Below are 13786 nucleotides of genomic sequence, written 5' to 3'. Positions count from 1 at the left end.
GTGAAAAAGACACTCATGAGACTGCGGAAGTTGTTGTCCCATTCTGGGGGGGCAGAGGCTACTTCAGGAAATGCTGCCTGCATATGTACTCAGTGCACGGGCACATACATACACACGTGTATATCTGTGTGTACATGCAGACAGATGAGGTAAGGGGAGTAGGGGCACATAAAGACACATAGGCTTTCAGGTACATGGGGTGATGAGAATGGGAAGAGGGATGAGGCTCAGTGAATGAATACCTTAGCTTTGGAGGGCAGTAGTGAGGAGCTATGGGTTTGTCTGGGAGTTCACATGTATGTTTATGTCGTCTGATGACAGAAGAGAGATGGCCAGGAGGGGGAGAGAGAAAAATGGTAAAAAAAAAAAAAAAAAAGATGTCGATTAGGTGGGGGAAAAATGAGACTGGGAGAGAGAGGGGAAAAGAGGAGCCTTAAGAGAGGAGAGGGGGAAAAATGCCTAGGCTAGTAGATGACGTGCTGAGTAAGGCATCTGAATTAGTCACCTCAGCTTGTTTGAGAAATGGGACACCTTCTGTATCGGGTTTTCTGTCTATCCACAAGGAGAATCTGCATTGGGCAGAAAGTATTTCTCATGCCAGAGGTTCACACCCTTACTTTATAGCCAGAAAAAAGTGAGAATAAATAAGAATGTGAAACCATAGGCCCCCATGCCTCACTCCATTTCCTTACTGCAGAGCTGGTAGGCAAAGGCCCAAATCCCATGACACTCTCCTGTAGTTCTCTAGCCCGGATCCCTATAGATACAAACTTAGAGCTTAGAGGAATACTGGTAGATGAGCAGCCACATCTCAACCCTTGGGCCTGGATTGAGTTACTCAGGGGTGGGTATACTTGGAAGCTCCAAAGTTGAATCCTTTAGAAGGGCAGAGGCAGAAGCCCTTTCCTCCAGATTTTCTCTTATTCAGGGACTATATCAAATCAATAGGTCTTCATTACTCTGTGCCCGGCCTAATGTCATGTATTGGGAAGGATGTTTTGTTTTTTTTAATGTAGAAAAACTTTTTCCTTCTGGAAGTTGATAGACAATAAGAGAATATAAAAGCTGAATGAGACCTTAGGCTAGACATTAGACCACAGAATGTTCAAATGCAGAATGTTAGGGTTGGAAAAACTTCAGAAAATAGAATATTTGGACACAGAATATTAGGGCTGGAAGGGAATTTAGAACATAGAATGCTAGAATATAGAGTATAGGATGTGAGATCTGGAAGGGACAAAAGTAATTTAATCCAAGCCCTTCATAAGAGAACAGAAGAGCACAGAGGAGGCTCTAGGAATCTCAGGCCAGTGCATTTTACAGTACACCAAGCCATCTCAATAGATACCAGCACATAATTTTTCATTTTACTCTTCTTCTGCTCAGATTGCTAAGCTCTAGCTCTGGCCTCCTGTTAATGAATCTAGGAAGCCAAGGGGTGGAGAAGGTTAAAAGCTGAGAATCACTCACCTCCACTCGAGTTGGGTTCATCCAGTGGGGGATGTCCCGTACAGTCATGTTGACGGGTAGAATGATGGATTCGCTGTTGTGGTCCAGGCACGAGGTGGCACACTCCGCTCCTGAGCAGCCGGCCGGGCAGAGGAGGAGAGAACAAGCAAAGAAAGGAGCAGGTTAGGTCTCTTGCCATCTCATCAGTCATCATAAGAGCGCACATAGGCTCCCCTTTCTTTCTGGCAGCACAATTCCTGTGGTGAGCCACAACAGGGCCCTTTACCACTCTGTGGGGAGATGAACCTTATGGCTCCACCCCACGAGGATTCTGACCACCACGCCCACAGCGAGAGCATGATGATCAAAGACACTTTTCTTGTGGGATCTCCAAGTAGCACAAATGGGCTGCTGTATGAACTGAATACCCCTAGGGGGCCAAGGTATATGGTGGTGGTGGGGGGGGGAAGTGGCACACTGTCTCCCACAGAGCCCTGGGAGGAAAACTCTTGCCCTTCCCTTGAGGAAGGCCAGTATTTCCCTGTCAGTCATGGGATCACAAAATCTGAGCTGGAAGGGGCTTTAAAGCAAATGAAAAACACTTATACAGCACTTTAAGATTTGCCAAGAACGTTGCAAATATGATCTCATTTTAGCTGTGCAAGAACCCTGGGATATAGGTGCTATTATCATCCCCATTTTACACATGAGGAAACTGAGGCAGACACAGAGGTTAAGTGACTTGCCCAGGGTCACACAGCTAGGGAATGTCTGAGGTAGGATTGAACCTCAGGTTCTAGGCTATCCCATCCTGGATTTGAATCACTTCTAAAATACCTCCAGAAAGGGGTCCTCCAGACTCAGCTTGAAGATCTCTAGTGGGGGAAAAATCCATCCCAAGGGAGCCCACTGTACCTCTGGATAGATCTATTTATTGAGAAGCTGTTGTTTTTTCTTTACATTGAATAAAAATGTTTATTGGTTGATTGATTGTAATCTGAGTAGGGGAGCTAGGTGGCATAGTGGATAGAGCACCGGGTCTGTAGTCACAAAGGCTCATCTTCCTAAGTTCAAATCCAATCCCAGACTCTTACTAAGCTGTGTGACCCTGGACGAGTCACCTAACCCTGTTTGCCTCAGTTCCCTCATCTGTAAAATGAGCTGGAGAAAGAAATGGCAAACCACTCGAGTATCTTTGCCAGGAAAGCCCCAAATGAGATCATGGAGAGTCAGACACGACTGAATAGCAACAACAAATCTGCCATTTTGGGGCTTTCCACTAGTAAATAATTTTACCCTTCTGGATCCAAGTGGTCCTTCCTCAGGACAGCCCTGCAGAAGCTTGAGCTATCATGTTCTCACTTCACTTTCTCTTATTCATGATATTCGTGTCCAGTGCCTTCAACTCATTCTCATGTAGAATAGTTTTTCAGTCCTCTCATCCCTAACACCAAGTCTACAGGTCCTAGAGAATGATCCTCCGTGGTGGGCAAGGTGTCATAGAATCGAGAACTGACAAAGCCCCTTGGGAGATTACCTAGTCTGTCTCTCTGTCCTCGGGACACAATCACACACAAGAAGGGCAACATCTGATGTTCTAAATACCTACCTCAACTGCCCATTCAAATGTTTGACATTTCTTATTATCAGGAAACTAATCCCCCTCCATTTATGACCTAAATTCACTCTATGTTGATCCATTCTCTGAAGATGGGGTAAGGGAAAGCTGATTATCAGCTTCTATAAAAGATCCCATTAAACTTTTGTAGACAGGGAGGGCAGAGAATTCTTTCCACTAAGATTCTTTCCACTGGATTGTACAATGTAAGAACTAGAAGGGACCTTAAGCCAGAAAATGTAAGAACTGGAAAATACCTCATAAAGTTAGGCAGTTCAAGCCCCTCACTTTACAGAAAAGTGATGGAGAGATTTGCCCAGGGTCACACAATCAGCTAGCGATGATAGGGACAGGATTAGACAGAGACCTTATGACTGGCTGTGTTACTTTTTCTGGTAATGCTGAATAACATATATTGCCCTAAATATAATAGGCAGCCCCTATGTTGTTGGCAGTCTAGAAAAGGTTAAAAAAAAAGGAGAATATCTCCTCTCCACGGGATATTTATTTTGTAGGTGCTTCCAGGTAAGAAGGTCCTCTCTGGTCTGCATTATGTTATGTTGCGTTGTGTTGTGTTTTGTTGTGGTGTGCATGTGTGTATATGTGTGTCTGTCTGTCTGTTTCTATGTCTGTGCCTGTATTTTGGCTTTGAGAGGTAATGTGATATAGTAGAAGAAAGCACTGACTAGGAGTCAGAAATCCTGGTTTGAAGTCTAGTTGTGTGGCCCTGAGAGAGCCTCTGTGCCTCAGTTTCCTCATCTGTAAAATGAGGGGTTGCTGTTGTTTTTCGATTGTGTCCAGCACTTCCTGACCCCATTTGGAGTTTTCTTGGCAAAGATATTGAAGTGGTTTGCCATTTCCTTCTCCAGCTCATTTTACAGATGAGGAAACTGAGACAAATAGGGTTAAGTGACTTGCCTAAGGTCATACAGCTAGAGGCCAAATTTAAACTCAGGTCTTCCTGACTCCAGGCCTGGCACTTTATCCATTGTGCCACCCAGCTGCCTGTAAAATGAGTAGGTTATACTAAATGGTCTCCAAAGCGTCTTCCAACTTTGACTATTTATGGATTTATAAACTGAGAGTATGAACTTAAGGCCTTGCATTATAACCGTACAGGGATTGAAAAAAAATTGGAAGGAAAGAAAATAGAGGAAGAAACAGAAGGCAGTGGGGTAGAAAAGGATAGAGGTGTAGGAACAAGGAGGAGAATGATGATGTCACAAGTGAAATGAGAGAAGAGACAAAAAAAGGAGAGTCGAAAAGATGGATCTTAAGAAAATAAAAAGGAAAACATTTCAGGCACAAACTATTCAGTGTTTGTGCCTTGTTAAGACCCCAGTTCTGAGGAAGACTGCCCAAGGCAGACAGATTCCTGAGATGAGAATTAGGGGGTTGTGACTTCTGTTCTCTTGAAAAAGAGGCAGCCTCTTAGAGGTAAACAAAGGTCATCTTATCTCAAGGGTAAAAAGCATTGTCAAATTAGATGCTATACCAGCTCTGTGCCTGCAGATATATTTATATGCATTCTCTCTCCCTCCAACTCCCCTTCCCTCCCCTTCTTCTCCTCCCCTCCTCCCGTCCCAGTTAGCTATTTCTGCTTAAGGAACAGGTCTGCATTGTTTTGATATATGAGTAGTAATTGGCATCATTACAGAGTGGTGATCTCATCCAGGTTCCTGCCTTTCCTCCCCTAGAGAATGAACGGCAGCAGTTTTCTGATGACTTAGGACAGTTTTGAAATTCACTGGAGCCTCAATATTACGCCGCCCCCCAGCCCCAAGGGGCCATGCCGTGGGGCCTTCTCCTGCTTGAGGATGGTTTATAATGAGGTGCCCTGGGTCCTTTAGGAAATGCCTCTCTCTTGGACTCTTGGATGGGGTCCAAGGTGACCTTAGATGAGATTCGCCCTGCACCAGGCACCAAAGAGCTCTTTGGCAAATAGATTCGAGCTGAGGGTTTCAGATCTGTAAGAAGCAGGTCCAAGGCCAAAGGAAAGAGTGTTGGGCAGGAGGGGAAAAGAGGCTAGTGACTGGCTTTCTCTGCCTCCTACTTCTTAGGTTTTTAGATCATAAAAATATTCCTTGGGTAGGGGGAGGGGATGTGGAGGGGCAGTTTTACAAAACGAAATGTTGAACGTCATGCAAATATTTTTCTTTTCTTTCTTTGAAAAAGAAAATGCCAAATGGGGTAAGAAACTATGTTCCGATGAATACCGTAACAACAACTGCTCATATTTCTAGAGCATTTGAATATGTACAAAATAATTTCTTCACAAAAAGCCTGTGAGGGAGACAGTGTGAGCTGTTGTTGTGTTGTTCAGTCATTTCGGTCATGTCTGACTCTTCATGGCCCCATTTGGGGTTTTCTTGGCAAAGATACTGGAGTGGTTTGCCATTTCCTTCTCCAGCTCATTTTACAGATGAAGAAACTGAGGCAAACAGGGTTAAGTGACTTGTCCAGGGTCACACAGATACTAAATATCGGAGGCCAGCTTTGAAATCAGGAAGATGAGTCTTCCTGACTTCAGGACCACCCAGCTGAACATTATCCCCCACTTCTTTCTTACCCCTACCTGCACTTTTTACCGACGAAGAAACTGAGGCTCAGAGCAAGTAAGAGTCAGCTATGGGGAGTGTGAGTCTACATACCCACAAGGTTCTGGGAGGGTGGGAGATACGCCAAGTTAGAGCATGATTGTGTATTCACTTTATCCAAATTAAAAGTACTTCCTCTTCTCCAAGTTTTTCATCATCCTTAATTAGTGACTCTGCTTTTCATTGCTAATACACAGACAGGTATGGCTTCACTGAATTCAAGAAGAGATTGGAGAGCCACCTGTTAGGGATGCTGAATCCTGCCTCATCTCAAAGTTCCCTTTTATAAACTAAGATTCTGTATTTCTCTTCTCCGGGGCCCAAAGGTTGGGAGATTTGAGGTTGGCAGGGCACTTTTCTCACATCAGCCTTGAGAGATAGGTGATACAAATGCTATCTTCCTTTTACAAACAAGGAAATGCACTAGGGGAGGTTTAAGCGACTTGCTGAAGGTTGCCATTCAGCGAGTGGCTGAAGAAGGGACCAGAGTGCAGGCCTTTCAACTCTGATTCCTGTATCACTAAACTTTGATATGTCCACACAGGACTTTATTCTGGGTCTTTATACCTGATCAGGAAAAAAAAAGGAGTTAAATGAAGGCTGAGATTGTATATACTTAGGAGGAATTGCAAATACTTGAAAGAAGTGTTCTAAGACAAAGTGATCCTTTGGATGCGGGGCATTCAAAGGTGCGTCCTGAGGTGCACCACGATCTATGTTCCTCGAGAATTGGGTCCAATCCCAGGGTATACCACCAGCACCACCATCACTACCCCACCTCGAATTCACAGGACCAATCCCACTTGGCTGGGGGTGGGGGGAAGGGACATGCCCACATCACCACCACCACCCCTCACCACTTCATACCTATTTCATAGCCACCGGAACACTGCAACTTGAGATTGCTGTTGAGTTGATCAGGTAGGGAACACTGGCCATGCATCTCTTTGCAGACGTGGAATGACCCACTCCAGGTGCCATCCTTTCGGCAATGGATCACGTTGCTCCCACGACCCTGAGAGACAGAGGGCAAACAATCAAGCAAAATGTTTTCATTAGGCATCTACTAAATGCCAGGTGCTGCTAGTATAGTTATGGGGATATGGTTATGGGGATATGGAGGCAGGAACAAAACAGTCTCCGCCTTCATGGAGCATTTTTATAGTGCTTACTATGTGCCAGGCACTGTGCTAAACATTTTTTAAAACTACCGTTTCATTTGATATTCACAACATCTCCCTGAGATAGATGTTCTTGTTATATCCATTTTACAGTTGAGGGAACTGAGGCAGAGGGTAAGCAACTTCCCCAGGGATAGCTAGAGGTCAAATCTGAACTCTGGTCTCCCTGACTCTCAGCCCATCACTCTGTCCACTGTGCCGCCAGTTACCAGGGGTGGGAAATATGTGAGGTTTAGATAAAACTTAACTTGCGTCTTCAAGGAGCATAGGTTCTAATAGAAAAAAATGAGGGTTCAATTATCCCCTTCATTTTCCATACAGGCTACTCTCTTTATAGAAACACAAATAAACTTTATACGAGTTGTGCTTTGAATTTTTCTTAGCCCACCTCCTAGTACAAGTATTATTTTTTTTCCCCACAAATACAATGGCCTGGATTTGTAATAAGTTTCTGTGTAATGCCCTTTATACTGATCAAACCAACAACCCAGTCAATCCCTTGGGATTTCCTAAGAAGGCAAGGGAAGTGTGCCTTGTTTTACACAGGTTGGGGTGGGGGTGGGGGCGAGAGAGAAGTGGGTCCCTGAAAAATTAAACGAGCAACCATGGACATCTCCACTCCCAACAAACTGCTCCTTATTCATTCAGCCTCTCCAATTTCCTAATTTGGGGAAGATTGCCCTGCCTTGTATACCTCCTAGGGTTAGACATGGACAACCAAAAGCTTAGCTGGTTAATTAGAACATTTATTTAGTACCTACTGTATACAGAGCATAGTATTAAGTATGTAAAGAAAATAAAAGTGAAAGAGGCAATAGCAAGAACATGAAGGTAACAGAGAGCTAAGATTTCCAAAAGATGTAGATGTCCTCTTCCCCTTAATGAATGGGAAATTCAGCATAGCTGTATACCTAATAATTTCCTTAGGCTGTTTTAAAAGGGTGATCAAAGTTCAGTTATAGGTTTAAATTAAACTATGGAATAAAACTATAACCAAGGTGAAGAAAGAAACAACTGTAGACCTAGCTTGGCATCTAATGTCAATGGAGGTGAGCTTCTCCTCCTTGGCAATCTTCAGGTAGAGACTAGGAAACCACTTGACAGGTATGTTATAGTGGAGGTTCCATCATATGTGGGTTGGTCTAAATGGCCACTGAGGTCTCTTCCTCTGTGACTCTGTAACTTGAATTGGGTTGGGAAGGATCATGCCAAACCTATGCCAGGGGAGCCATGCTTCACCTCAAGTCTGTTCTGCTGGCTACATGAAGCCATTTTATTAACTGAATCTTCCCAGGATGAACATGGTGGAAAAGCAGAAACCTTGGTGACATACAGGGGCCATAATAATAGCTGATATTTGTATATTGCTGTAATGTTTGCAAGGTATTTTATATAAATTATCCTATTTCAGGTGGCACAGTAGATAGAGAACTACTCCTCTAGTCAGGACCCAAGTTCAAATCCAGCCTCAGATAGGTACTAACTATGGGACCCTGAGGAAGAACACTTAACCTTGCTTGCCTCAGTTTCCTCATCTGTAAAATGAGCTGGAAAAGGAAATGGCAAACCACTTCAGTGTCTTGGGGTCTTGGAGAGTTGGACATTACTAGAACAACACAACAAGAACAATCTTATTAGATTTTCACAAATCTATTAAGACAGATGGTATTACTGTTCCCATCTTATAGATGAGCAAACAGATTCAGAGAGTTCAGGTGATTGGTCCAAGACCATAAAGCTAATAAATGGTGATGTAGAAATTGAACCCACGTCTTCATTACTTCAGGTCTGATGCTCTGTCTATGGTACCATGGTGTCCCATAGAGCTGCACGCTACTTGTATGGACTATGGGATTACAACACTGGCCTGTCAAGCAGGATTAGAGAACCAGTTAGTTGTGTGAACATGGATGGGCAATTCATGGGTGTGTCTGGGCTTCTGTTTCCTCATCTGTAAAGGGGGGACAGTAATAGTTATACTACCCATATCACAGTGTTATTGTAAGGAAAGGTCTTTGTAAACTTTAAATGTCTTAGTAGAGTGACGAATAGCCATAAAAATAAAATCAGGGTGTTGAATTTGACCTCTAAGGTTCTTTTCAGCTCCAACATTTTATGATTATGATTCTATGATTATAAAACAGCTGAGAGGAAACAGGATTTGAGAGAGAAAGGGGGCCTCTTGCTCTAACTCCCACAGGCCAACAGGAGAAGGTCCAGGAAGTATGGTCACTCAGAAGTATTATTAGTCGAAATGTGTCTGGCATTGGAGCATAGGGTGGCCTCCCTGAACACACAGCTGCAGGGAACTTCATGGCGTCGAGTCCCAAAGGTTCTGTGTGAACTCATGTCGGTTTATATGGGTTCACACGGGTTCTCTCCTTACAAGCTTTGTAGCTCAGACATTAGCAAACACCAGACTCTCGCTGACCCCCAGCTGGGCCCAAGTCCCCAAGATTCTCCTGGTTTCTCTCAGAAACCAAAAATCGTCCCCAATTTTCCTGGAAACTTGGCTCAGATTTACCCTGAGTTTGGCCCACAGACCTTAAAAGGTTTGCAGACCTCAGCATAATATGGGACAAAGCTGGCCCTGAAATCAAATTTGCAGCAGAGAGACTAAACCCTAACTTGGATTCTACTATGGGAATTTCAAACCAGTATAACTTAAGTGACAACCCGAAAAGGAGATGAAGTGTGTTCCTTGGGATAAGATGATGGAAAGATCTGAGGAGAATTTTCTAGAGAGTGGTGATAGGTCACCAGTAGGTTACTCTTTGACACAGAAACAGTCATTCACACTAGGCTCAAAGAGTACAGGATTGGTTGATAAGAGCTCACATTTCTATGGCACTCTACATTCTATAAAGTGCTTTCTTCACAACAGCCCTGTGGGCAAAAGAATACACTATGATTGTCCCCATTTTACAGAGAAGGAAACCAAGTTCATTGAAGTTTTGTGATTTGTTTGAGGCAGCTAGGTTCTGAAGTAGATGGAGTGTTGGACTTGGAGTCAGAACACCTGAGTTCAAATCCATCCTTAGAAATTTACTAGCTGTGTGATCTTGGAAAAGTCACAACTTCTATCTACCTCAGTTCCCTAATTTGTAAATAAGGAATAATTAATAGCACCTATTTCTTGGAGTTGTAGGAATAAAATGAGATAATATTTTTTTATTAATTAATTAATTTTTTAAAGCTTACAACACCCAGTTCCACAAGTTTTTGAGTTCCAAATTTTCTCCCCCTCCTTCTCCTTCCCCACCTCCCACAAGATGGCATGTAATCTGATATAGGTTCTACAAAATGAGATAATATTTGCAAAGTGCTTTGCAAACCTTCAAGTGCTATATAAATGCTAGATATTATGACTGTTCTTGCTGCTAATTGATGACGGTTAGTAGTAGACAGGAGTGAAACCCAAATTTCTTGAATCTAAGTCTAGTGCTCTTTCCGCACAGGCTTCATAAACTTTCATTTGTAAACCATAAAGGACTATATGAATGCTAGCTTTTATTATTACTGTAGGGTGTAGAGGAATAAGGAAAATGGGGCTTCTCTCTCACGAAGGGGAAACAACCACCACCAAAGGAATCAGGAATCCTGGTTCTGCCCACCAAGTAACTGTGGTACCAGGGGAAAATTCACTGACATGCTCTGAGCCTCAGTTTTGTCCTCTGGAAAACAAGGCAGTTGTTACAGAGGTTCTCCCTAAATTACTCAACCTTTGGTCTCAGAATGCTATGATCCCCCCTAACATATTTTTATTTATTTTGTTAAATATTTCCCAATAACATAAAAAAATTAACATTCATTTTTTTAAAAAAATTTTGTTCCAAATTCTCTCCCTCCTTCCCATCTCTTCCCCCTCATTGAGAAGGCAAGCAATTTGATATTGAGTATATATGTGAAGTCATGCAAAACTTATTTCCATATTATGCTATGATTTTCTAAACTTCATGGCACTTTCTGGGCAGACCTAGGAATCATACGTCTTTGTGGGCCTTTCAGCAACACAGTAACCACATGACTTCTCCTTCCCCTATATTCCCTACCCATGCCCCAGTGCCTGCTTATCTGCCTAGGGTATTATAAATACACAAGAGCTTAAGCATGAAGCAACAAACAGGGAAAGGGATGGTGTGTGTGTGTGTGTGTGTGTGTGTGTGTGTGTGTGTGTGTGTGTAATATCAAAGGCAGTTTGCAAACTATCACTTTTAAAGGTGAAAACACCATTACAGTAAACCTTTTTGTGATTCCTGGAATGGGCCGGATGCATTACAGGATCCCAAATTACCTTCCCCTCATCCTTCCAGATGGTCTATTGAAAGCTTCTTTTAGGCAAACACTTTTTCCTACACTCTAGTCTGTCAGGTTTTTCTATCCCTATAGCTGCTGCCTAGTACCAAGCATCCTATCGCTTGTAATGGGTATCACAGTCTCTGCTGGCAGGATGGATCACCTACAATGCAAAGAGTCCTGGGTTTTAAGGCAGAGGAGCTGGTTTCAAAGCATGGTTATCTGCCACTTACTGTCTCTTAACCTCTTGGGGCCTCAGTTTACTCATCTGTCAAAAGAAAGGGTTTAGACTTGATGGCCTCTAGGATCTGTGATCCATGGTTGGTCTTTCATGATTCCTTGCTAAGGAAGCATGAGTTTCTTGTTTGGGTACAGGTTTGTCTTATCACCTACTATGGCCAGAGACATATCACAGGTTTTAATCCTAAAATAATTAATATTTTGGGGGGGGTCAGCACCTCCCCCTCCAGCCCCACCCTCCCACACATACTTTTGCCCCTATCGTTTTCTGAAGGTCTTAGAAATATCTTTGTTTAGGGTAGCATTTTCTATGGAAACCATGTGTCATCCTTGGAACATGGATGGAGGGGTGTAAATTATCCTGAGGAGTACCATGGTTCTGATAACCATAGAGAACACTTCATGAAATCAGCTTGTTTTTGAGTGAGAAACAGATTTCTGCATAGCTTCCAGGTGACCTCCACTTCCCCCCCCACCCCCATATCCTCAACCATGGTTCACTACATGTGGCATATATGTCCTCTGTCTCACCACCAGCCTTGCTATAATGGAAGGGAATTATGCAGGTTTCTTGGAATTTTCCTAGCCGAGTCCCTTCCCCTATCCCCTACTCCTACTACAAGATTTCCACCTTATATTCTTTCATTCAAGACTCTCAAAGTCTTTTATGATTGTTCAACTTGCAACATACCTTCCTGGTCATAAAATCACAGATTTAGAGCTGGAAGGGACCTCAGTGATGAATTTATGGATGAGGAAACTGAGAAATTGAGAGGTAAAGTGACTTGGCCAAGGTCACTCAGGTAGTGAGTAGCCAAGCTGATATCCAAACCCAGGTCCTCTCACTCCAAAGCCAATGCTCTTTCTACCACCCTAGGATGTCAGTCCTATGGATCTCATTTCAGATTTTTTCTGCTTATTTGTAGGATCATGGATTATCAGCACCGGAAATTATATATATAAATTAAATATAATTTAATTCAGCAATCATTTACAATGTACCTGTGTACAAAGGGCAATGCCATGTAGTGGAAAGAGTAATGGCTTTGGAATGAGAGGCCCTGGGTTCAAAATCCAATTCTACAACTTACCTGTGTGACCTTGGTCAAGTCATTTCAAATCTCAGTGGCCTTAAGACTAAAAATCACCAAATTGCATTAGTTAGTGTCATCTCGTAGGGAGTTCCTAATACCATGAAAATCACAGGTTTTGACCCCACCACCCAAAAACATGCAAGGTCCCCTGCTAGGTGCTAAGGGAATAACAAAAAAATAAAAAATAAAACAACAAAGCATCCAAGAATAGTCAAGCTGGAAGGCATCTTAGACTATCAGTCCTACCTCTTCCTTTTAGGAAACCAATTAAAGGATCCACCCAAACTCTCACAGTCAAGAAGTAATAGCAACTGAGTTTGAACCTATGTGTTCTACCCTACCACTTGTGGTGTTCTTTCTTTCCTGAGCTCAAACTATTGAATAAAACAACTTACAATGGTGTTCTTGCTACTTTGGAACATCTGTATACTTTTCTGCTTTCTAGAATGCTCTGCCATCCATTGGGGAGGAAGCTGTCAAGCATCCTGAGAGAAGAGATGATAAGTAAGTGAGAGTAAATTCATCTTTGGTGAAGCATGACATGGTCCTGGTGACATATTTGCTGTGAGAATAAGAAAGAGCTCAGACATGATTAAGATTTGTTTTCTAATCTCACACATCTTCAGTTCCCAGGATGTTAGAACTAGAGATTACTGAGTCTAATGCCTCCAATTTACAGATGAGGAAGCTGAGGCCAAGAAGAGAAGTGGCCTGCTCAAAGTCACACAGCTGATTAATGTCAGAGCCAGGGGCCTTGTGTTTTTGCCTACAGCACAATGATTATACAGGATATACTCATGGCCTTTGTAATGTACTGTATCAGACTCAAACCTCATCAAAGGATTAGGGGTCATATGTAAAAGTATCAAAGCAAAGCGTGTTGTTTTTAGGGCCTGGGTTGAGACAAGCAGATGTAACCAGAGCCCAGATAATTTACTACATCATACAGGAACCCAGACAAAAAAAGCATGTCTAAGAGAGCCAGCATAGAAGAGTGGATAGACAGCCAACCTTGGAATCATGAAGATTTGGGTTCAAGCCCTGTCTCTGATACATACCAGCTGTGTGACCATAGGCAGGTCACTTGACCTCTCAATGTTCTAGCCAGCTCTCTAATACTGTAACTTAGAGATGAGTTGCTAAATCTGAATGAGTAGAGGGAGTTTACACACAGGGAGTTCTGTATAGTAACGAAATCGCAGCTATGAACTGGACCACAATCAAACCAAACCGCAGTCTTTAATAGGGAATATGGATAGGTTGGAGCCACAAACAGTCTCAGATGGGATATACCTGTTCCCTGTACTCTCT

At 42.9% G+C, this 13786-nt stretch overlaps 1 protein-coding gene across 1 annotated transcript in view; it reads right to left on the bottom strand.

Annotated features, from left to right (window-relative positions):
- Nucleotides 1–13786, bottom strand: part of PAPPA (pappalysin 1) — a 275897-nt gene that overhangs the window by 23893 nt on the left and 238218 nt on the right. Inside the window, exons 18-19 of the mRNA XM_036751860.1 lie at nt 6532–6679; nt 1471–1580 (exon numbers count right to left, since the gene is read on the bottom strand). Of these exons, the coding sequence (XP_036607755.1) occupies nt 1471–1580; nt 6532–6679 (258 nt within the window). The remainder of the gene's footprint in view (nt 1–1470; nt 1581–6531; nt 6680–13786) is intronic.

This window comes from Trichosurus vulpecula, chromosome 3, assembly GCF_011100635.1.
Source record: "Trichosurus vulpecula isolate mTriVul1 chromosome 3, mTriVul1.pri, whole genome shotgun sequence".
In the NCBI taxonomy this organism is placed as follows: Eukaryota; Metazoa; Chordata; class Mammalia; order Diprotodontia; family Phalangeridae; genus Trichosurus; species Trichosurus vulpecula.
The sequence above is the reverse complement of the archived record's forward strand: the minus strand, read 5'-3'. Positions and strand labels throughout refer to the sequence as shown.